The sequence below is a fragment of the Mustelus asterias genome, chromosome 27 (assembly GCF_964213995.1).
Source record: "Mustelus asterias chromosome 27, sMusAst1.hap1.1, whole genome shotgun sequence".
NCBI lineage: Eukaryota > Metazoa > Chordata > Chondrichthyes > Carcharhiniformes > Triakidae > Mustelus > Mustelus asterias.
This window is the reverse complement of record NC_135827.1, coordinates 15,784,477-15,808,311: the sequence shown is the minus strand read 5'-3', so window position 1 is coordinate 15,808,311 and position 23,835 is coordinate 15,784,477. Positions and strand designations below refer to the sequence as shown.

The following is a 23,835-nucleotide window of genomic DNA, read 5'->3' as shown; positions in this document are numbered from 1 at the left end:
CCAACTCTGTTTGTCAAACTTTAGGCGCAGGTATTTCTTGATGGAAGTGGATGGGGGAAAGGGGGAAACGCTACAAGAAGAACCATCTGTAAAGCGGTTTGAGGGTTCAATCCCGGCTGTGCTCCAAATCTACTGGAGTTCAAAAAATCCTTCATGTCTTCTGGACCCTAACCCTATTGCTGAATGATGGCCCAAGATTTTACTCCCAGATGAGGAAAAGTGAAAGGACTTGCCCCTCTTTCTCCCCACTTCTCGGTTGATTAGAACACAGCCGTGAAATTTAGGGTGAATGTGCCAATTCAGTGTATCTGCTTTCCATGCTGAATGCAAAGAACTCAGTCAGATCGGCTTTCCTGAGTTCACACATGTAAAGGGGTAGCTTTTATTGTGTTAAAAGCCCACCCAGGTAAAGATATAAAAAAATATTTAAAAGGTTGCAACACACAGGCACATATGCATGCACACATACATGCCGACAGTCAACACACACACATGTGTAGGCACACATCCACATACATGCAGATACACACATACAGACCCACACACACACATACATGCGAGCATACATATGCACATACATGCACATACATACACACATATACAGATGCCCACATGCATGCAGATACACATGCACACATGCAGATACACACAGATACATGCAAATGCACACACATACATGCAGGCGCGCATACACATGCAGGCATGCACGCACATGCAGGTGCGCACACACATGCGCATATATGCAGATATAAAGGTTCATCTGATGGGGAGGTTAGGAGAATGTCATTGAGTGAATGAACTGAAAATGTTAACTCTTGACTAATTCTGAGCTGTTGCCTGTTCACTAACGTCAAGAACAAAAACTGAAAAAGTAAAATAGTTTAATTTTCTTTCATGAGAAGTTATTAAAGTGTCACCATAATACAGGAATAACTCACAAACCAGCCTCGCATCCTGTTCCAGGGACGATCAGTCAGAAAGGAGCACATAGAGCGACAACTGAACGTGAGAATTGTGAGCTACATACCTGAAAGACTGAATCAGCAGTGCAATGCAGAACTCTGCCTGGCGATCAGTGGAATTTTCCACTTCTTGCTGATTGGTCACTCTATTTAAAACAAACAGAAGTGAAATGTTGAGGGAGGGCATTCTGGATTCTAAGCAGAGTCACAGGCAGATTCTAAGCAGAGTCACAGGCAGATTCTAAGCAGAGTCACAGGCAGATTCTAAGCAGAGTCACAGGCAGATTCTAAGCAGAGTCACAGGCAGATTCTAAGCAGAGTCACAGGCAGATTCTTAGGTTTAGTAACAGATGGGAAGGAAAGAGTTAAAATGACTTGCACCTAACCAGATAATGTTAGCAGTTTGCTCGTCTTTGAATGCTAAACACTATTAATAGAAATAAAAGAGGATTTTAATGTTAAAAATCTATATTTATGTTGAATGATAATAGTGTATTAATATATAAGATTGAAATATTCACCACAGCCAATGTACAAATATTGCAGAGACTATAGAAGTTCAAAAGTTCAGAATTGAAAATTATTTAGTCAGCAGAAAATATAATGGAGTTTCAAACTCAGGACAAATGCTGAAACGTTTAATGAAACATCCAGTGTCAAAGTGAAAGGCCCTATCGTAAGAGTATGAGACCGTATCTATCCAAAGGGCCCTGGACTGATGCAGTCGATTGCCTTGGCAAGCTGCCACTGGGAAAGGTATTCGGCTGATAGCGTCCTTAGAGAGACATTGCAACGAGAAAGAAGACCATGCCTGATAAACATTCAAAACTACTATTTTTAGGACAAACTGCCTTTTAGGCTAGCTTGCTGAGAAAGTTGGAATGGAGGACACATTTCACTGTCTACGACAGTAAGGCATTCCAGCACCAATCCCAGTCTGAAATATTCTCATTAACATGATACTGGAGATGAAGTGGCTGAATGGAATAGCTGAACTCTCCAGTTTTTAGGTTAGCAAAGGAAAGATCATTATGTCAAGCAGTGTTTTGCAATTGGCTGAGGTATCTGTCATGTGTTGGACTGACATGTTAACGTGAAATGAAATCAAGTCTAAGCTAATTAGGAGGAGTTCCTTAGATATCGGGAAGATATAATTGTAATGGATTTTGACTCAGTGCCCCAGATCTTCAGAGGCATTAACTCAGAACTACTCAACCATCTGAGGCCTTCCACGGCCGAGGTTAATGTTTTGTTTGTCTTGTATGTCTTTTATGTTTTAAAATAAATTGTTAGTTATGTCTTGAAACTGAAAAAATGTTGCCTTTGTGAAACTAATTTAAGTTTTCTTAAGTTTTTAAGTGAATCAGGGCACTAACAGAGAAATTCCCCACAACCAACATTTATTTGACTCAATGTCCATTGCAAACAGTCGGTCCTTTCAGAATGGAGATTGAGAAGATAAAGGTATGCCAAGGCAGACCTTGCCCACACACACCCCCACCTCCCCTACCCCCGATCAATGCACAACGTCACTGACCTCTGACCTCAGCTGTGCAGTTATAGAGTGACAATGAACTGTAGTTATCACCTCCAAATACAGTGCAAAGGTCGGTGGGGGTGGGGAGAGTGGGAAAGGAGAGAAGTTGTCGCAATCCTAAAATCCTGTCCGCACAGACAGTGACCCAAGCTGGGAATTGAACCCGGGTCCCTGGCATGTGGGGCAGCACTGCTAACCACAGTGCCACCCCTTTGTTGTGGAACGACCACAGTGGATTGGAGAGTAGCAAATGCAACACTGTTATTCAAGAAGAGCGGGTGAGAGAAATTTGGGAGGACAGGTTAAGAACCGGAGGACACCAAAAGCTACATGAGGATCTTTTTTTTAAACGCAGGGAGGACATGGAATGCATAAGGCAGATTCACAGTAGAGACAGGTTTTTCATTGTGTTTTCAAAAGGGAATTGGATAAACGGCTGAGGATAAGGAATCTGCAGCATTATAGAGAGAACTGAATGGCCTCTGCTCTGGTTTTATGAATCTGTTGTGCTTTGGGTATCTTCTACTTGCATGATTGAGAGCAGTTGAGCCTCAGCTCAATGTCTTTTCTGAAAGATGGCACTTCCAACTGTGTAGCACTTCACCAGTACAGCACACTGAGGGCTGGAGTTTCCTGCTGCGTTCGACCCAAGACCGGAAAATCCTGCCCAAGGTAAATGGACCTTTGCATTGTCCTTTCCCAACCGCTACGATTCCCGTGGAAGGTGGGACAGGAAAATTCCGCCCTTAGTGTCAACTTAGATTTTGCGCTCCTGTCTCTGCAATAGGACGTAAACTCTCAAGCTCCTGATTCAGATGGGAACCGAGGCAACTATTGGGTTCTTCTGTACATCCAGATTTATGGATTTGCAGACCTCATTATTCAAGACACAAACAGTAGCAATTGTAAAACAGCCAGGGCTAGTTTTACTCACCAATAGATAATCGTACTTACCGAAGTGCAAGGTGGAGGCAGTTGATAAATAATTCCATGCTTCCTTGATTATGCACCATCAGGTCCCTACAGTTAATTTGGAGATTCATTTAAGAATGAGCATAAGAACATGCTTTAAACATAACATGTGGTTTTAATAGCCCTCTGTGTGAACCCTACTATACTCCTTATACACCTATGACTGTGTGGCCAAATTCCCCTCCAACTTGATTTTCAAGTTTGCTGATGACACCACCCAAGTGGGACGGATCTCAAACAATGACGAGATGGACTATAGGAATGAGATAGAGAATCTGGTGAACTGGTGCAGCAACAATAATCTCTCCCTCAATGTCAACAAAATGGAGGAGATTGTCATCGACTTCAGGAAGCGTAGTGGAGGGCATGCCCTGTCTACATCAATGGGGACAAAGTTGAAATGGTCGAGAGCTTCAGGTTTTTAGGTGTTCAGATCACCAACAACCCCCCCCATGCTGACACTATAGTTAAGAAAGTCCACCAGTGCCTCTACTTTCTCAGAAGACTAAGGAAATTTGGTATGTCCGCTACAGCTCTCACCAACTTTTACAGATGCACCATAGAAAGCATTTTTTCTGGTTGCATCACAGCTTGGTATGGCTCCTGCTCTGCCCAAGACCGCAAGAAAATACAAAGGGTTGTGAATGAAGCCCAATCCATCATGCAAACCAGCCTCCCATCCATTGACTCCGTCTACACTTCCCGCTGACTCGGAAAAGCAGCCGGCATAATTAAGGGCCCCATGTACCCCGGATATACTCTCTTCCACCGGGAAAAGGCTACAAAAGTCTGAGGTCACGTACCAACCGACTCAAGAACAGTTTCTTCCCTGCTGCCATCCGACTTTTAAATGGACCTACTTTGCACTAAGTTGATCTTTCTCTACACCCTAGCTATGACTCTAACACTACATTCTGCACTCTCTCCTTTCCTTCTCTGTGAACGGTATGCTTTTTCTGTATAGCGCGCAAGAAACAATACTTTTCACTGTGATACACGTGACAATAAATCAAATCTAATCAAAATGAATTGTTCCGTTTCTTCTGTCAATTCTTTTAAATTTATGACCTCTGGTTGTGGCCCACTTTTGCAGAGGAAAGGGCTTTTTGCTCTAGTGTGTCTATCAAAACCCTCAACATTTTGAATACATCTATTGGGTCTGCCCTTAACCCTGTCTGCTATAAGAATGATCCTAGTTTCTCCAATCTTTCCACATAGTTAAGTTCCGTAACCTGGGATTATCCTTGTTAAACATTCTCTGTATCCTCCCCAAGATCTAATTGTGCTTCCTGAAGTATGTAGCCCAGAATTAGGCCTGAAATTTGCGCCAGTTGGGTACACGTGATTGGGGGTCACAGAAGCCGACATGGAACTTGCTCCTGAGTGACATTGGGATGGAAATGGGATTTTATGCTGGCTGGCCAGTAAAGCCATTCTGAATCGTGTGCTTTCATTGGTCCAGCAGTCTAAGCAGAGTCAGAAGCTTCTTGGGCACTGGGTCCATTGGGCACCTGGCAGAGGATTCAAAGGGCATGAAGTCAGCTCCCAATGTCAATGGGGGGGGGGAGATCTCAACAAGGCATCTGAAGGCTGTGATGAAACAATAGCATCTGCATTGGCTGGGCATGCCAACCGGGATGTCAAGACTGGTGGGCATTCCTGTCCAAGCTCTAAATGATGTGGAGATGCCGGCGTTGGACTGGGGTAAGCATAGTAAGAAGTCTCACAACACCAGGTTAAAGTCCAACAGGTTTATTTGGTAGCACAAGCTTTCGGAGCACTGTCCCTTCTCCAAGGCGGCCTTCACGACACACGACAATGCAGAATCGCTGAGCAGAAACTGATAGCCAAGTTCCACACACATGAGGACGGCCTCAACCGGGATCTTGGGTTCATTGAGTACTTGAGAAAGGATATACTGGCACTGGCGGGGGTGCAGAGGAGATTCACTCGGTTGATTCCGGAGTTGAGAGGGTTGGCTTATGAGAAGAGACTGAGTAGACTGCGGCTATACTCATTGGAATTCAGAAGAATGAGGGGAGATCTTATAGAAACACATAAGATTATGAAGGGAATAGATAAGATAGAAGCAGGGAAGTTGTTTCCACTGGCGGGTGAAACCAGAACTAGGGGGCATAGCCTCAAAATAAGGGGAAGCAGATTTAGGACTGAGTTGAGGAGGAACTTCTTCACACAAAGGGTTGTGAATCTTTGGAATTTCCCTGCCCAGTGAAGCAGTTGAGGCTACCTCATTGAATGTTTTTAAGGCAAGGGTAGATACATTTTTGAAGAGTAAAGGAATTAAGGGTCACGGTGAGTGGGTGGGTAAGTGGAGCTGAGTCCACAAAAAGATCAGCTATGATCTTATTGAATAGTGGAGCAGGCTCGAGAGGCCAGATGGCCTACTCCTGCTCCTAGTTCTTATGTTCTTATGTTCTAACATAATCCCCACGACTTGCCTGGGCATGCAAAATCTCAGTAATTGTCCTGGCTGGAGACAATACACACCTCTTTAACCTGTGCTTACCCTCTCTCCACTCACATTGTCTGTACCTGTAAAGACTTGATTACCTGTAAAGACTCGCATTCCAACCATCATCTTGTAAATTAAGTTTGTGTCTATGTATGCCCTGTTTGTGAACACAACTCCCATTCACCTGATGAAGGGGCAGTGCTCCGAAAGCTTGTGCTGCCAAATAAACCTGTTGGACTTTAACCTGGTGTTGTGAGACATCTTACCAAGCTGTAAATGCCAGCTGTGAAATTTTGTGGCCAAGGGAAGGCAACAGGGGTCACTACACCTGACCTGGATGGAGGTGGCAGCTGAGGTGGGCGGGCATGACACGGTCCGGTGCACATGGGTGCGGTTCTGCAACAGGGTGAATAATCTTCTGTTCTCTGCGAGGGTGGATGGCGTGGAATTGTGTAGAAATGTGTTGAGGGTTGGGTATTCCTCTTAACACTCCGGGGTGTGTGTGCGTAGGGCACTTACACCCACACACAGGGCTGATGGATGGGGGGGGAACGGATGTCAGATGGTCAATGGAGGGGAGAGATTGGGGGGTCGGGTGTTCAGTGCAGGGGGTCCTGTTCAAGAGGGTTGACTGTTTGGGGATCGGGTGGCCTGTGGGAGGGTCAGTTGTTCAGGGGTCAGGAGGTCGGTGGGGGCCCCTGGCACAGCTTTGGGATACCCCCCAATTTTGACTCCAGGAATCTTGGAAGTTACCAGCCCAGGTGATGAAATCTCCAGGAATCCAATCAGAGTTGGCAACCCTAGGTGAAGATTGACTCAACAGATTCAAAGTCATTCACTTACTGGTTAGGACTGGAAGTTGCACTCGGATTTGCCAAACAATCTTGTTCTTGCACATGAATCCTGCAAAATAGATCAACTCAAACTATAATAAAGTCAGGTTTCAAACCAGGAAACAGGCCACGGCCTACTCTTCATATTATAGAATCCCTACATTGCAAAAGGAGGCCATTCAGCCCATCAAGCCTGCACCAACAACAATGTCACCCAAGCCTTATTCCTGTAACCCCATGTATTTACCCTGCTAACCCCCCTGCCACTGAGGGGCAATTTAGCATGGCCAATCAACCACATGTCTTTGGATTGTGGGAGGAAATCGGAGGAAACCCACGCAGACACGGGGAGAATGCACAAACTCCACACAGAGAGTCACCCAAGGCCGGATCTGAACCCGGGTCCCTGGAGCTGTGAGGAGGTAGTGCTAACCACTGTGCCACCGTGCTGGCAACATCCTGACATTTCAACCAGCTGATCTTGGCAATCTCTTTAAACTCTCTTCCAATGATGAAGGTCTGTTAGCTAAGAGGCAAATTTAATAAACCTCGAAGAAAGAAAGGCCGAGTTTGCCTTTTTGTCAGGTCACATTCAATTGTGGGAACAGGTCAATGGAAATGTTTCTGTCCATTGGATTTACTGGAGTTTCAATGTGAGCAAAAAACTTTTAACATTTGATTCCCTTCTCTGCAGGTCATTGCTGTTTTTTGGTAGTTTGCAGAGCACACCTTGGCTGCAATTTCGACATTATAGCAGTGACTACACGTGCTTAATATTCCATAAAATAGATAGGGAGAAACTGTTCCCGCCTGCAAAAGGATCAAAAACTAGAGGACACAAATGAGGGTGGTGCGGTGGCACAGTGGTTGGCACTGCTGTCTCACAGCGCCAGGGATCCGGGTTCAAATCCTGACTTGGTCACTGTCTGTGTGGAGCTTGCACGTTCTCCCCGTGTCAGCGTGGGTTTCCTCCGGGTGCTCCAGATGCCTCCCACAGTCCAAAAGATGTGCTGGTTAGATGCATTGGCCATGCTTAAATTCTCCCTTACTGTACCCGGACAGGCGCTGGAGTGTGGCGACTAAGGGATTTTCACAGTAAACTTCATTGCAGTGTTAATGTAAGCCTACTTGTGACGCTAAGAAATAAACTTAAAAATGTAAACTGATTTGCAAAAGAAGCTAATGTGATGTGAGGAAAAGCTTTTTCACCCAGCGTGTGGTTAGGGTCTGGAATGCACTGTCTAGCAGTGTGGTGGAGGCAGGTTCAATTGAAGCAGTCAGGAGAGCATTAGATGATTACTTGAATAGAAACAATGTGCAGAAGTACAGGGAAAAGGCAGGGGAAGGGCAATAAGTCATAATGCTCATTTGGAGAGCGGTGCAGGAATGATGGGCTGAATGGCCTCCTGTGCTGTAATAATCCGATGATTGTGTGAAGCACTTGTGGATTTCTAGGGGTCATGAAGGGTGCTATATAAATGCAATTATTTTTATCTTGCAGCTGGTTGACATCAGTTCCGTTTCTCACAAGATGCTAATTTAATTGCATGCACTGACAATTCATAAAAAAAACACTCAATCTAAATGTTATTGAGCCTGTAGTAACAATGGCAAGTTACCTGGCATTGGGATCCTCTTCAAAGTGTCTTCCCTAGGAGAGAGGAAAGGTATGACCAAATAACTGATTGTGTTGTGAAAAAACATTGAACAATCTGATATTAGCACAATTGGAAAGATGTTTTAAAAATAATAACTGGGCCAAGATTTTCAGGCAATATCGAGGATGGAACAGAGATGCACCAGGCCCAAAAATACAAGCAGGGTCAGTTTGTCACAACTTGGGATGTGAAATGATAGCTAAACGATCACTTTGGAGCACAAATGATTATCTTTGAACACAAATGATATGAAATAATGGCTAGATGATTGCTTTTGAATGCAGATTATGTCAAATGAGCATAACTGAGCACTGTTGAGCACAAATAATGCCAGATGCTGACAAAAGTTTCTGGTAGACTAGCATGCCAATTTTCTGACCCTATTCCATTGGCCATTTTGGCTGAGGCGATTTTGGGCCCTATTGCACCACACAAATGCCAGGCAATGACCATCACCAATAAGAGACACTCTAACCACCACCCTTTGACATTGAGTGGTGTTACCATCACTGAATCCTCCACTGTCAACATCCTTGGAGTTACTATTGACCAGAAACTCATCTGGACTCACCACATAAACACAGTGGCTACAAGAGCAGGTCAGAGGCAGGAATACTGTGGCGAGTAACTCACCTCCTGACTCCCCAAAGCCTGTCCACCATCTACAAGGCACAGGTCAGGAGTGTGATGGAATACTCCCCACTTGCCTGGATGGGTGCAGCTCCAACAACACTCAAGAAGCTTGACACCATCCAGGACAAAGCAGCCCACTTGATTGGCATCACATCTACAAGATGCACTGCAGCAGTTCACTCCAGCAGAAGGGGCTGGATAGGGTAGAGGTGGAGAGATTCTTTCCACTTAGAAAGGAAGCTAGAACTAGAGGGCACAGCCTCAAAATAAAGGGGGGGTCAGTTTAGGACAGAGTTGAGGAGGAACTTCTTCTCTCAGAGGGTGGTGAATCTCTGGAATTCTCTGCCCACTGAAGTGGTGGAGGCTTCCTCGTTGAATATGTTTAAATCACGGATAGATGGATTCCTGATCGGTAAGGGAATTAGGGGTTATAGGGATCAGGCGGGTAAGTGGAACTGATCCACTTCAGATCAGCCATGATCTTATTGAATGGCGGGGCAGGCTCGAGGGGCAAGATGGTCTACTCTTGCTCCTATTTCTAATGTTCTTATGTTCTAATTCACCAAAGATTCTTAGACAGCACCTTCCAAACCCACGGCCACTTCCATCTAGGAGGACAAGGGTAGTAGATACATGTGAACACCATGACCTGCAAGTTCCCCTCAAAGCCACCCACCGTCCTGACCTGGAAATATATTGCCGTTCCTTCGCAGTTGATGGGTCAAAATCCTGGAAGTCCTTCTCTAACAGCATTGTGGGTCAACCCACAACACGTGGACTGCAGTGATTCGAGAAGGCAGCTCACCACCACCTTCTGAAGGGCAACTAGGGATGGGCAATAAATGCTGGCCAGCCAGCGACACCATGTCCCACAAATGAATAAAAGAAATTCCCATTGGCCATTTTGGTTGAGGTGATTTGGGGCTGTCAGAGTGTCGGCACCCTCAGGGTTTTTCAGTTTGCTCTAGTCTCCCGGCGCAATGGGAGGGGACAGGTTTAACTATCTGGAGTCAGGCACCTCCTGTCTGGCTGGATCAGAGTATAACCTAAGGTCAGCCTGTACAGCCCACTCCGCTCACGTGCCCTACCAGGTACTTAAACTTTACTGCAACTGATTGCTTCACTCAATCTGGATGGTCTCTGATTGGCTCTTTGGCTTTGAGAACCCACTTAATTGTGGAGAGCAATTAAGGGGATACCTCAGTCAAAATTCCAACCAATGTAGCTTCTCACCATGGGCATGTTCAGGATCTAGAAGCAATCCCGCCTTCTGCTCCCTCCCCCTCTCCCCCCACAACCCCTTAGTCTGTGTGGTCTCCTGGACAGTGGAGACCATGATTGAAGACGAACTTTCCAGAATAACTTTCTCCTTATTGGCCACGATTGCTCTCTACTGAATTACTGCTCCCAGGATATTAAATGTAGAGAAAGATCAACATAATGTGAGGTAGGTCCATTCAAAACTCTGATGGCCACAGAGAAGGAACTGTTCTTGAGTCGATTGGTATGTGTCCTCAGACTTTTTTATCTTTTTCCTCTACCTTCTGTCGGGAAAAAAGATTAAGTTGATCTTTCTCTACACCCTAGCTATGACTGTAACACCTCATTCTCCTCCACGATCATCCTCAACATTGGTGCCCCACCAGACTGTGTCCTCAGCCCCTTACTATACTCCTTATACACCTATGACTGTGTGGCCAAATTCCCCTCGAACTCGATTTTCAAGTTTGCTGATGACACCATCATAGTGGATCTCAAACAGTGACGAGACACAATGCGGAAAGAGACAGAGAATCTGGTGAACTGGTGTGACAACAATAATCTCTCCCTCAATGTCAACAAAATGAAGGAGATTGTCATCAACTTCAGGAAGCGTGGTGGAGGACATGCCCCTGTCTACATCAACGGGGACGAAGTAGAAATGGCCAAGAGCTTCACGTTTTTATGTGTCCAGATCACCAACAACCTGTCCTGGTCCCCCCATGGTGATATTATTGTTAAAAAAAACCACCAACGCCTCTACTTTCTCAGAAGGTGAAGGAAATTTGGCATGTCCACTACGAATCTCACCAACATTTACAGATGCACCATAGAAAGCATTCTTTCTGGTTGTATCACAACTTGGTATGGCTCCTGCTCTGACCAAGACCGCAAAAAACTACAAAGAGTCATGAACAAAGCCCAGTCCATCACGCAAACCAACCTCCCATCCTGTTGATACTTCCTGCTGCCTCGGTAAAGCAGCCAGCATTATCAAGGACCCCACGCACCCCATTCACACTCTCTTCTACCTTCTTCTGTTGAGAAAAAGATACAAAAGTCTGAGGACACGTACCAACCAACTCAAGAACAGCTTCTTCCCTGCTGCCATCAGACTTTTGAATGAACTTATCTCGCACTAAGTTGATCTTTCTCTACGCCCTAGCTGTATCTGTAACACTACATTTTGCACTCTCCTTCTCTACAAATGTTTTGGCTGTATAGCGTGCAAGAAACAATACTTTTCACTGTACACCAACACATGTGACAATAATAAATCAAATCAAATCATGCTAGAATAAGGGGAAGTCGGGTTGGTGGTGGGTTTGGAGGGAGTTGCGGGGAGGGGGGGGAATGGTGTGGAGGGGTGGTCTTGGAAAGTACGGAGGAGTGGTCTGGTGGATAAAAAGTGTTCAGTTATAAAGTTCCAGCCATCATGAGTGTGTGAAAGGCTCCATAAATCAACGGGTCGATTTCTGCCTTGTCAGTTTCATAAGCCCCGATCTTGAGGGTTGTGTATTCAGTGCAGCAAAACCCAAACCAATAGTGGACCAATTCGCTGCCAGTCAGACAAGTAGACAGCCAGTCCCCCAGGGCTAGTGCCAGTCTGAACTGTTGAGGGAGTGTCCAGAATGCGGAGGGAATGTTAAAAATTGATTCAAAAATAACTTTGTGATTCTTTCATTTTAAAGCAATTAAATTCAATGCCAATTGTTGGTGATCTGGACACCTAAAAACTTGAAGCTCTTGACCATTCCTACTTCATCCCCATTGAGATAGACAGGGCATGTTCTCCACCACGCTTCCTGAAGTCGATGACTATTTCCTTTGGTTTGTTGACATTGAGGGAGAGATTGTCACCGCACCAGTTCACCAGATTCTCTACCTCTTTCCTGCATGCCATTACAGGTAAACACTGACAAATGTGAACCTGTACCGACACATTTAAGATGAGCCACCCAGGCAGATACTGCGAGAATCAGGAATGTTAACGCAGGCTGCTGGCATCATTGTGACAGATGTCTAATTGTTTGTGATTATTCTATAAAATTTTACATCATATTTGATATTGAGGCTTTAGAACAGGATTAGCTAAAGACACCAGAGTTAATCCCCAATATAAAACATCATGGCTCAACAAGCCAGTCCTGGATATTTTACAGAAGCACTTATTACTAGTTTGATTGATATTAATATGATGAAAGGATAATGTTTTCTTTGTGTGGGTAATTAATATCTTGGGAAGCCCCTGAGGTCACAATCTAAAGATATGTAGGTTAGACATCAGAAGCTGGCTTCTTCCCCAAGGGGTGAATCATAGAAACCCTACAGTGCAGAAGGAGGCCATTCAGCCCATTGAGTCTGCACTGACACAATCCCACCTAGGCCTTATCCCCATAACCCCCACTAATTCCTCTAACCTACGCATCCTGGGACACTAAGGGGCAACTTAGCATGGCCAATGCACCTAACCTGCACATCTTTGGACTGTGGGAGGAAACCGGAGATGGTGATGGTGTGGGGGAGTGGGGCAGGGTAGGGAACTATCTCTTTTCTTCCCCTTTTTAAATGTCTGGGGTTTTTTAACCTGCCTCCTCCCCTCGCTGAGGAGATTCCCAGATCCGAGTTGGATGGGAAGTGTCTGGTTCATGATGCACAGAAGCATCACGTTTGTGGGGAGCAGGTTAGATGGATCTGTGGTTTGAGTTTGCTTCTTGGAATAAGATCTGTTTGGATCCCCACAAAGTTTAAAGTTCAAAAAAGGGAACTTTCTCCAAAGAGTTTGAACTTACAGAACTATTTTCTTTGCTCATTCTTCCCCTTTCTGAAGGCTCCCCACAGTTGAACATTTCTGCAAATAGTGGGCACACTCTGACACCACTGCCAAGTGGACATCATTCTCATGTGAACCTTTTGGTTCATAGCTGGGTGGATGTGCAAGGCAACTTTCATAAACAATTTGCAGCTGTGCACATGAAAGCTTTGTTTCGGCTAATGAGAAAGTCTGTTTCCACTGGCATTGTAATTTCAAAGAATGCAGTCAATTTCTCAAACTAATCCCAGCATGCCTGCCGAGTTCAAAATGTGGCCAAGTTCATTTTAAAAGCTTAACATTTAAAGGTAATTGCATTGGCAGAAATATCTTAAAATGAAGTCTTTGCATAAAGGAAGCAAACTATACACAGGGTCCACAACAGAAATAAATCTCGATAACACCAGATAGCACTGCCTTCTGAATGTGGTGACTACAAAGTGCCCCTTGTAACTGAAGAGGTGGTACTGAGAGAAGCTTAAACCCTCAACATCAGGACCTCAAACTGAGAAATTGTGGGTTATTTCATTCAGTTTTAGGATTGGCAGATCAACAATAATTTCTCATCCATAGTTGCCCAAGAGTGGTGCAACCAAATGGTTTCCTAGGCCACTTCAGAGAGCAGCGCAGAGTTAACCATGTTGGTGCAGGTCTGGAATCATAGTTATGCCAGACCAGGACAGCAGGTTTCATTTCTGTTGCAGACTCTGTTTATGGTTTCTTTCATTTATGCAGAGACTTCATTTCTGCCAATGCCATTACATTTAAATGCTAAGCTTTTAAAATGAACTTGGCCACATTTTGAACTCGGCAGGCATGCTGGGATTAGCTTGAGAAATTGACTGCATTCTTTGAAATTACAATGCCAGTGGAAACAGACTTTCTCATTAGCCAAAACAAAGCTTTCATGGCCACAGCTGCAAATTGTTTATGAAAGTTAGAGATGACCTGTACCAAGAAATTTCATAACACAGATAATGGAAAAGTTATAATTCTGTATATAGCCATATGTGTTCAGTGAGGTTTGGGTCAAGTCTGTGTTAGGGCTGGCTTTTGCTCGTATCTCTCTCTCCCCCCCAGTTTTTTTGCTCTCTGTAATGTGTCAATTTAAAATTCTGCTCAATAAAAGAAATTCAACGTACCAGTGCTGCTTCTGTCTATTCTGGGGAATGAATGGGCCCTACAATTTCCTAAAACATTTTTTTTTGTTTTAATTTAATCATGGGGCATCAGCATCACTGACTGGCCAGCATTTATTGTCCATCCCTAGTTGTTGCCCTTGAGAAGGTGGTTTGTGAACCAGTTGGGTCTTTCTAACAATCTGACAGCTTCACAGTCACTTTTATTAATAGAATCATAGAATCCCTACAGTGCAGAAGGAGGCCATTTGGCCCATCGAGTCTGCACCGACTCTCTGATAGACTATCTTACACCGGCCCTCTCTTCTGCCCTATCCGTGTAACCCCATACATTTAATCCCTCTAACCTGCACATCTTGGGATATCAAGGGACAATTTAGCATGGCCAATCCATCTAACTTGCACATAGAAGTCATAGAAACCCTACAGTACAGAAAGAGGCCATTCAGCCCATCGAGTCTGCACCGACCACAATCCCACCCAGGCCCTATCCTCATATCCCTACATATTTTACCCACTAATCCCTCTAGCCTACGCATCTCAGGACACTAAGGGGCAATTTTTTAGCATGGCCAATCAACCTAACCTGCACATCTTTGGACTGTGGGAGGAAACCGGAGCAGCCGGAGGAAACCCTCGCAGACAGGAGGAGAATGTGCAAACTCCACACAGAACAGTGACCCAAGCCGGGAATCGAACCCAGGTCCCTGGAGCTGTGAAGCAGCAGTGCTAACCACTGTCGGCACGGTAGCACATCTTTGAGAGGAAACCGGAGCACCCGGAGGAAACCCACACGGAGAGAATGTGCAGATTCCGCACAGACAGTGACCCAAGGTCGGAATCGAACCCGGATCTCTGGCGCTGTGAGGCAGCAGTGCTAACCACTGTGTGGCCCATACCAACTTTTTACCTTCAAAATGTTTAGACAGAATTCAGTTTCTCAAACTGCTGTGGAGGGATTTGTGACTGTTGGCCCATGGTATCATAATCATCGAATGGCCACACAATAGAAAAGGAATGTTATAGACAGAGTCAAGGAAATTATAAAAACGGAAATAGTGCAGCAAGTTATGAATATTTTTTAAAGGCCTGAAAGGTATTTAAAAAAAGGAACAAAAACAGAAAATGCTGGAAATCCTCAGCAGGTCTGGCAGCATCTTTGGAAAAAGAAACAGAGTTAACAGTCGGAACTTTACCACCCCGCTCGCCACGGGAATCAGAGTGGGCGAGGGGCGGATAATGGGAAGGTTTGTTGACCTCGGACGGGATTTTGCAGTTTCGGGGTGAGCGAGGCCGGAAAACCCGGTCCAAACTATTCAGGTTGATCAAAGCTGGGAAAAGCTAAAAATGTATTTGTTTTAAACAAGTGAGAAGGGGAAGTTGGTAAAAGGAAATTCCGTGATAGGGTGGGAGGTGGGAGCGATTACATGACAGACACATTGGTGTTAGAAGGCCAAAGGGAGTGGGAATGAGATAAATAAATAAACAAAATGTGTGCCTTGAGAAGGTGTGAATGACAGCACACTTGTCGCCTGAAAGCTGCAATGAAAATGAAACAAAATAGGGGTGGAGATGACAATCTGAAACTGTTCAATGGTGAATCTGGAAGGTTATAAACTGCCTAACTGAAAGATGATGTGCTCTGTCTTGGGTGCAGGCTGAGCTTCATTGCCACGCTGCAGCAGGCCAAGGGAGCGACTATAAGGTGGAGAATTACAGTGACAGGTGTCTAGATGCTTGGGGTCATGCTTGCGGACTGAATGGAGGTCACCCAATCCGGCGTAGAACAGGCTGCCCTCTGAGCAATGAATACAGTATACTAAACTGAAAGGCAGGGAGGTAATCAGCCACAATCGTAGGCATGTCTCTCTCTTTGAGAGAGAAAAAGAGAGACAGTTGGTTATATAGCTTGAGTGGGACCATTGTGCAAGAAGCATGGGGCTGGTTGGGAGGCGGGTCCCAAATCCGTCTTAGCTGGAACAGGAAATGAACGCATATTGTTGGCATCATCCTGAGCCACAAGCGAGCCATCTAGCCAGTTGAGCTAACCGCCCTCTCATCTCTATTCCCTGCCCCTAATTGCCCAAAATTAACCAAGGGTATACGGTGTCATGACTCCAGTGAGACCCATGAGGTTGGGCTTTTGGAGTGTGAGCTCCCTGATTGAGCTCATAATCAGGGAGCCTCACCTGTATATAAACATGGGAGTGCTGGGTCCCCTGGCTCCCCGGATTCTGACTGTGTAGCTGAAGCACTCGAGCAGTGGAATAGGGTTTATAAATAAAGGCAATCTGGTGAAGAGACACCGGCCTCTGAGGCGTTATCTCACATGGGAGTCTTTGGTTCACCGGGAAGCGCTGTTTGAGGCCTTGGATACCTGAACAAAATCTTTTCCTCTTCCATTCTGGCACTGTGCCACCGTGAAAGATCAGATGCTTCAACAAAGGGTGAACTTTCTTTCCTTTTCCCGGTGCAGGCTCTGTGCCACACTGGCGAGACCACACGCAGGTTGGGTGACGGCACTGCCGAACATCTCCGGTCCGCATTGCACCAAACTTCCATTCATCTGTGATTTGAATCCCTGCCTTGCTGTCAGGCTGACTTCTCTGCCCTCAGCCTCTGGCAGTGCCCAGTGAAGCTCAATGGAAGCTCAAGGGACAGCACCTATTTTCCCCCATGTTGCTTCCTTGCAGGTTTCAACTTGACTCTCATTTCTCTTGTTTTGAGTGTTGGGCAGCAGCTGTTAATCATTCTGCTGCTCACACATCTCCTCGCGACACATCTTTTTCTCACATGCCCATTGTCTCTTCGACCCTGAACCGCCAACTCATTTCATAGAATCATAGAATGACTAAAGTGCAGAAGGAGGCCAGTCGGCCCATCGAGTCTGCACCGACCACAATCCCACAAAAGCACCTCCCCCTAACCCCACATATTTATCCTGCTGGTCCCCTGACACTAAGGCAATTTTGCATGGCCAATCAACCTAACGCGCACATCTTTGGAGTGTGTGAGGAAACCCACACAGACACGGGGGCCCTGATTTTACCATTCTCCGTTGACCTCGGGTGGGCGTGTTGGTAAAACTCTGGCCGGGGAGAACGTGCAAACTCCACACAGACAGTCACCCGAGGCTGGAACTGAACCCAAGTCGCTGGCTCTGTGAGGCAGCAGTGCTAACCACCGTGCCACCCTCTCTCTCTCTCTTTTGTCTTCCAGCTTTTCTTCTGTTTGTTTCTCAACCACCCCTCCGCCTTTCACTTGCTTAAAACCGATGACATCTCCAACTTCCTCCAGTTCTGAGAAAAGGTCATTGACCAGTGATGCTAACTCAGTTTCTCTCTCCACAGATGCTGCCAGACCTGCTGAGTATTGACAGCACTTCCTGCTTTTACTTTGGATTTCCGCAGCATTTTGCTTTTTGACGTAAACAGGAACTATCCCCAACATTATGGAAGAAGAGGGGAGCAAATCATTGCCTCATGACAGACTTGCAATTTTGCAACACAATTTTGATCTTAAATAAATCAGTAAAATTGTGCAACACATTTACATAAAGATATCTGTGAATGAGGTCATATTCTTACCTTATTGAATTTTGACTGTCCCATTTTGATTCTCTTTCTGACAGATGAAAAAGAGAAACACACAAAGTTATTCAACCAGGATTTAAACTTTATGCTCATCAGGCAACGGGAGTAATAGTCGAGACAAGATAGACTTTATTACCACCATTAAAGGATGGCTACATGTGAGAGCAGGCGGTATGATAGCACAGTGGTTAATATTGTTGCTTCTTCACACGTGTGTGCGTGTGGTGTGTGTGTGCATGGTGTGTGTGCGTAGTGTGTGTTGTGCGTGCGTGGTGTGCGTGCGTGTTGTGCATGCGTGGTGTGCGTGTGTGTTGTGCGTGCGTGGTGTGCATGCGTGTTGTGCATGCGTGGTGTGCGTGTGTGTTGTGCGTGCGTGGTGTGCATGCGTGTTGTGAGTGCGTGGTGTGTGTGCGTGGTGCGCATGCGTGGTGCGCGTGGTGCGCAGTGTGCGTGGTGCGCGTGGTGCGTGTGTGTGCGTGGTGCATGGTGCGCGGTGCGCATGTGTGCGTGGTGTGTATGCACGGTGCGTGTGCATGGTGCCCCTCAAGCTATGAGCCCCTGGTGTCAGACTAGCGACATGCTCCAGGAATAATGAGCCAACTATAGAAACAGACAATCTATGTGGAAAGGTTGAGGGAGAGAGACCATGTAGGAACAACTTTCAGAGTAGAGGTTGCTGGATCCCGGCCTAGGAGCTGCTCACTCACCCAGAGGCCTGGACTTCACACATTCACCGGTGAAGCCATTATGTGACCCAGTTGGCTGGTTTTGTTCAGATCCACATTTAATTTTTAAAGTTTGATCTCCACACACGGGTATCACACCCCTTCAGGGTTTAGCCAACACAAGAATTCTCATTCTTAAATTGAGTCTGCTGTCCTCTGACTTTCACTGACCTATCAGAACGTTGGGTTAATTGAAGTCCAGTTCACTAAAGGCACTGTGAGACTGGGCTGAAATCTCATCTGTTGGTTCTAAAAATATAAATCTAAAGAGATTTGAACTTAGACTGTGTGTTGAAATGACCAGGCTGCTTCTATTACCGCTAACATTTGAGTCACTTGCTGCTCAGTCGTTGCAATCCCGCCTCGCAAATGGATTGTCATTGTTTGAGCTTGACTCCAGAGCATGGAATCTAGGCTGACGCTCCAGCGCAGTACTGCAGGAGTGCTGCACTCCCAGAGGTATTCACTAAACTGAGACTCCAGCAACCCCATCAGGTGACCATAAAAGATTCCTCAACACCATTTCAAAGAAGATTAGGGGAGATACATTGGAAGAGGAGAAGGCCTATCAACCTTGCAAGCCTGTTCCACTATTCAATTAGGTCTGTATCTTTATTCCATTTCTTTTATTCAATCATGGGACATGGGCGTCACTAGCTGGCCAGCATTTATTGCTCATCCCTAGCTGCCCTTAAACTGAATGGCTCACTCGGCCATTTCAGAGAGCAGTTGAGAGACAACAATATTGCTCTGGAGTCACATGTAGGCCAGACCAGGTAAGGACGGCAGATTTCCTTCCCTAAAGGACATTAGTGAACCAGATGGGTTTTTCTGACAATCGACAATGGTTTCATGGTCATCAGTAGATTCTTAATTCCAGACATTTTTTATTGAATTCAAATTCCATCATCCACCGTGGCGGGATTCGAACCCGGGTCCCCAGAACCTTTGACAAAGGGTCATCTGGACTCGAAACATTAGCTCTTTTCTCTCGTCACAGATGCTGCCAGACCTGCTGAGATTTTTCAGCGTTTTCTCTTTTGGTTCCGCAGGACATTAGCTGAGTTTCGGGGTTAATAATCTAGCGATAATACCACTAGGCCATCGCCTCCCCAACTTTGTCTGTAACCCGTTTATATCTTTGTCTAAACAAATTGATCAGTCTCTGCAGCTGATAGATCTGCTAAAAACTGTAAAATCAAAATCCCCTGCAACTGGACTTTGTGAAATATGAAAAACCCCAAAACCCATGGACACAAGGACTATAAATAAAAAAGCTGCCCCTCTACACAAAAACACACAGAGGCAGATTATACTGCAAGGAGTTAATTTCGGCCATTCCAATGTTGAAACAGAACTGACACAGTGAAAAGACATTGAGGCATTAACACAACAGTAGCACAAGATAGCTGCCATTAGATAACACAATTAAGAAGCTGAGGAGGCCATTGTCACTCAAACTGGATTCACAACGCTCAAGGAAGGAGAGAAATCTTTACGTGTATACTCGCTTTGAAACCAGAGGGTGGGATTTTCTAGCTGGACTCCAAGACTGGAAAATCCCGCCCGAGATCAATGGATCTTTGCATGGTCCGCACCCACCCCACCCACCCACTACAATTCCAGTGATTTGATTTATTATTGTCACATAGAGTCATAGAGGTTTACAGCATGGAAACAGGCCCTTTGGTCCAACTTCTCCACGCGCCCTTTTTTTTAAACCCCTAAACTAATCCCAATTGCCCGCATTTGGCCCATACCCCTCTATACCCATCTTACCCATGTAACTGTCTAAATGCCACCTCTACTACTACCTCTGGCAGCTTGTTCCAGACACTCACCACCCTCTGGCCCCTTTGCCCCTCTGGACACTTTTGCATCTCTCCCCTCTCACCTTAAACCTATGCCCTCTAGTTTTAGACTCCCCCATCTTTGGGAAAAGATGTTGACTATCGAGCTGATCTATGCCCCTCATTATTTTATAGACCTCTATAAGATCACTCCTCAGCCTTCTACGCTCCAGAGAAAAAAGTCCCAGTCCATCCAGCCTCTCCTTATAACTCAAACCATCAAGTCCCGGTAGCATCCTAGTAAATCTTTTCTGCAGTCTTTCTAGTTTAATAATATCCTTTCTATAATAGGGTGACCAGAATTGCACACAGTATTCCAAGTGTGGCCGTACCAATGTCTTGTACAACCTCAACAAGACGTCCCAACTCCTGTATTCAATGTTCTGACCAATGAAACCAAGCATGCCGAATGCCTTCTTCACCACTCTGTCCACCTGTGACTCCACTTTCAAACAGCTATGAACCTGTCCTCCTAGATCTCTTTGTTCTGTAACTCTCCCCAACGCCCTACCATTAACTGAGTAAGGACGTATTAACATACAGTGAAAAGTATTGTTTTTTGCGTGCTATACAGACAAAGCATACCGTTTATAGAGAAGGAAAGGAGAGAGTGCAGAATGTAGTGTTACAGTCATAGCTTGGGTGTAGAGAAAGAACAACTTAATGCGAGGTAGGTCCATTCAAAAGTCTGACAGCAGCAGGGAAGAAGCTGTTCTTGAGTTGGTTGGTACGGTGGTGGGTGGGATGGGAAAATTCCACCCTCAGAGTCTTTAATGGAATCTGTTGTTTGCAGTTCAGGAAGCAGCATCCGCGCTGAATGAGTCCGTCTGGATTGGGCATGTAACAGACTAAAGGGACTGACAGGCGTTTAGCATTGACCATCCAGCAGGATGGCTTCAGGGAATAGGTTTATGATATTCCAACCAGAATCATCGTAAATAGAACATGACCGGAGGGTCTGGCACTCCAGTCAATAAAGGAGAGGTGGGAAGAGTCAACCCAGCTCATGGATCTACAGCTCCCACTGGAAGGACCAACTGCTTGGGGAATTGTAAATTCCCAGTCAAATCCCAGGGATATTGGGGATGAGGTTTTTAAAGTAACTTAAAGGCAACATTCTGGGGGTGGGGGGGATTTGCGTTTGAATTGAGGAAAGTTTGGGTGGGAGGGTGGGGTTTGCCTGTGGATTTTAAGTGGAGGCTTTCCAATAAACTGTGGTGATTTAATGGGTTTAAGGAGAAGACAGGATTAAATTGTGGAGTGATTTAAATCAGACTAACCAATTGTGTGGTATCATTTACAATAGTTTCTAGCTCTTTGCATTAGGGCGTTAGGAGTTTAAAAAAAAATAAACAACAGATTTGTGGTTGAGCCAAACGCAGGGCCCTATTTTGCCATTTTAATTCTAAGTAATGAAGGGACTTGAAACCGGGAGTGTTCCAGATCCGACTTTTAGACCCGTTCTCAGGCGCCCCCATACGCACTCTGCCTGAAAAAATATCACCGATTCTGAATCACGCTGCAGAATCCTGTGGGCGGGGCTAAACGCGGCCGAAATCCTGCAGCTCCGATCGGCGCCTCCAACTGCGCATGTGCAGTAAAAAAATGATAGAATGCGGCTCCCCTGCCACATCGTTCCCGGGCCGGATAATGCTTCCCACCGGCTCCCACAGACATTGCCCCACCCCCACAACATTACTGACCGCCCTCCCTTATCCCCCCACCCACCCGCCACCCAAACTGATCACGGCCCCCTTCCCCCCACCGACCTCAGGCAGAGTGGCCTCCTTTCCCCCACCACCGATCTCGAGCAGAGAGCCGTCGGACGCTCAGCACTCACCTCCTCACTAGCTGGAGCGCCCGAATCGGACTTTTGTGGAGCGTGCCTGTTTCGCGCCGATTCTGGATGCCCGAGTTTACCAAGTTTTCGCACCTGAAAATGGGTGCAATGCGATGGTAAAATTGGGCCCCCTGTGTGTCTGTGTAATTATTTTAAAAATTTATTTCCAATCAAAAATCCAATTTGGCCCAATCAGAGTCCCACAAGAGAAACATTGCAGATCCAAGCCGAGGAGACAGTCCATACCCCTGCTTTGGACTCGATCAAAGCAGATCCAAGCTAACAGGAGGAGAAATTGTACTCCCTCCTGGGTTGATCTGAGCTTTATCTTAGCCAAAAGGCCCAGATGGCTTATTAAAAGCTGCTTGAAGTGAAACCTCAGTGTAACCTCGTTGCTTCGACCGCCTGTAGTCAGCCAGACTTAGCCCAAAGGCGTCTGCGTAATTTAATCCTTTATAAAATCAGAGGGGCAAGAACAATCAGTAAGGGGAAAACAGGAGCGTGAACCTCTTACATAAGGGCGATCACCTCCAGGGTGAATGTAGCCACCTTGGACACCGCTCCTGGCTGTAGTGGTGTAAGCGAAATGTTCTTGGAAGACCATTGGTGAGTATAGCTATCTACTGAGATCCCACCTGTTATTTACTTTGTAATGCATTGATGTTTTTAACCATCTAGCTGTTCATTTACTTCCTTTATGTTAATTAAAGCAGGCCGGTTGTGGTGTAGCCCTGTGTGCGGAGTGTGTTTATGGTGGTAACCTGGAACATCAAGGCAAAAGGAAAACCCAGACTGAAGATATCTAAAGACTGTACTGTAGGTTGGAAAAGTTTAAAAATGTTTAAGCTTATTTATTAGTCACAAGTAGGCTTACATTAACACTGTAATGAAGTTACTGTGAAAATCCCCTAGTCGCCACACTCCGGCGCCTGTTCGGGTACACTAAGGGACAATTTATCATGACCAATGCACCTAACCAGCACGTCTTTTGGACTGTGGGAGGAAACCGGAGCACCCGGAAGAAACCCAAGCAGACACGGGGAGAACATGCAGGCTCCGCACAGACAGTGTCCCAAGCTGGAAATTGAACCCAGGTCCCTGGCACTGTGAGGCAGCAGTACTAAGCATTGTGCCATTCTTAATGCAGGAATTTACCAGACAGTTTAGACCAGTCGCTATGCATCGAAAGTATTAACCGGGCTGAAATAGGAGCATTCATTCTGCGAAAGACATCTGTCAGCATCACACATTTTGGGTGGTTCTGCGTACACCGAAACCCTCTCAGTGACTAAATATGAAATCCGCTGTGTGTCAGTTCAGAGATATGGTACAGGAATATCCTGTAGAAAGGGAAGTCTTAAATTGATAGGATTGGTAGTTTACGGGGTGACACCATGCCTCATATACAGGGTGGAGAATATTACATCTTTAAAAGAGGACAACAGTGTAATATCGCGGCGGCACAGTGGTTAGCACTGTTGCCTCACAGCACCAGGGACTCGGGTCACTGTCTGTGTGGAGTTTGCATGTTCTCCCCGTCTCTGCGTG

At 45.7% G+C, this 23,835-nt stretch overlaps 1 protein-coding gene across 1 annotated transcript in view; it reads right to left on the bottom strand.

Annotated features, from left to right (window-relative positions):
* Positions 1-22,891, bottom strand: part of LOC144480033 (uncharacterized) — a 77,613-nt gene extending 54,722 nt beyond the window's left edge. The window contains exons 1-5 of the mRNA XM_078199186.1: positions 22,802-22,891; positions 8,397-8,428; positions 6,788-6,847; positions 3,454-3,519; positions 1,028-1,108 (exon numbers count right to left, since the gene is read on the bottom strand). Coding sequence (XP_078055312.1) covers positions 1,028-1,108; positions 3,454-3,519; positions 6,788-6,847; positions 8,397-8,428; positions 22,802-22,891 — 329 coding nt within the window. The remainder of the gene's footprint in view (positions 1-1,027; positions 1,109-3,453; positions 3,520-6,787; positions 6,848-8,396; positions 8,429-22,801) is intronic.
* Between the last annotated feature and the right edge of the window lie 944 nt (positions 22,892-23,835).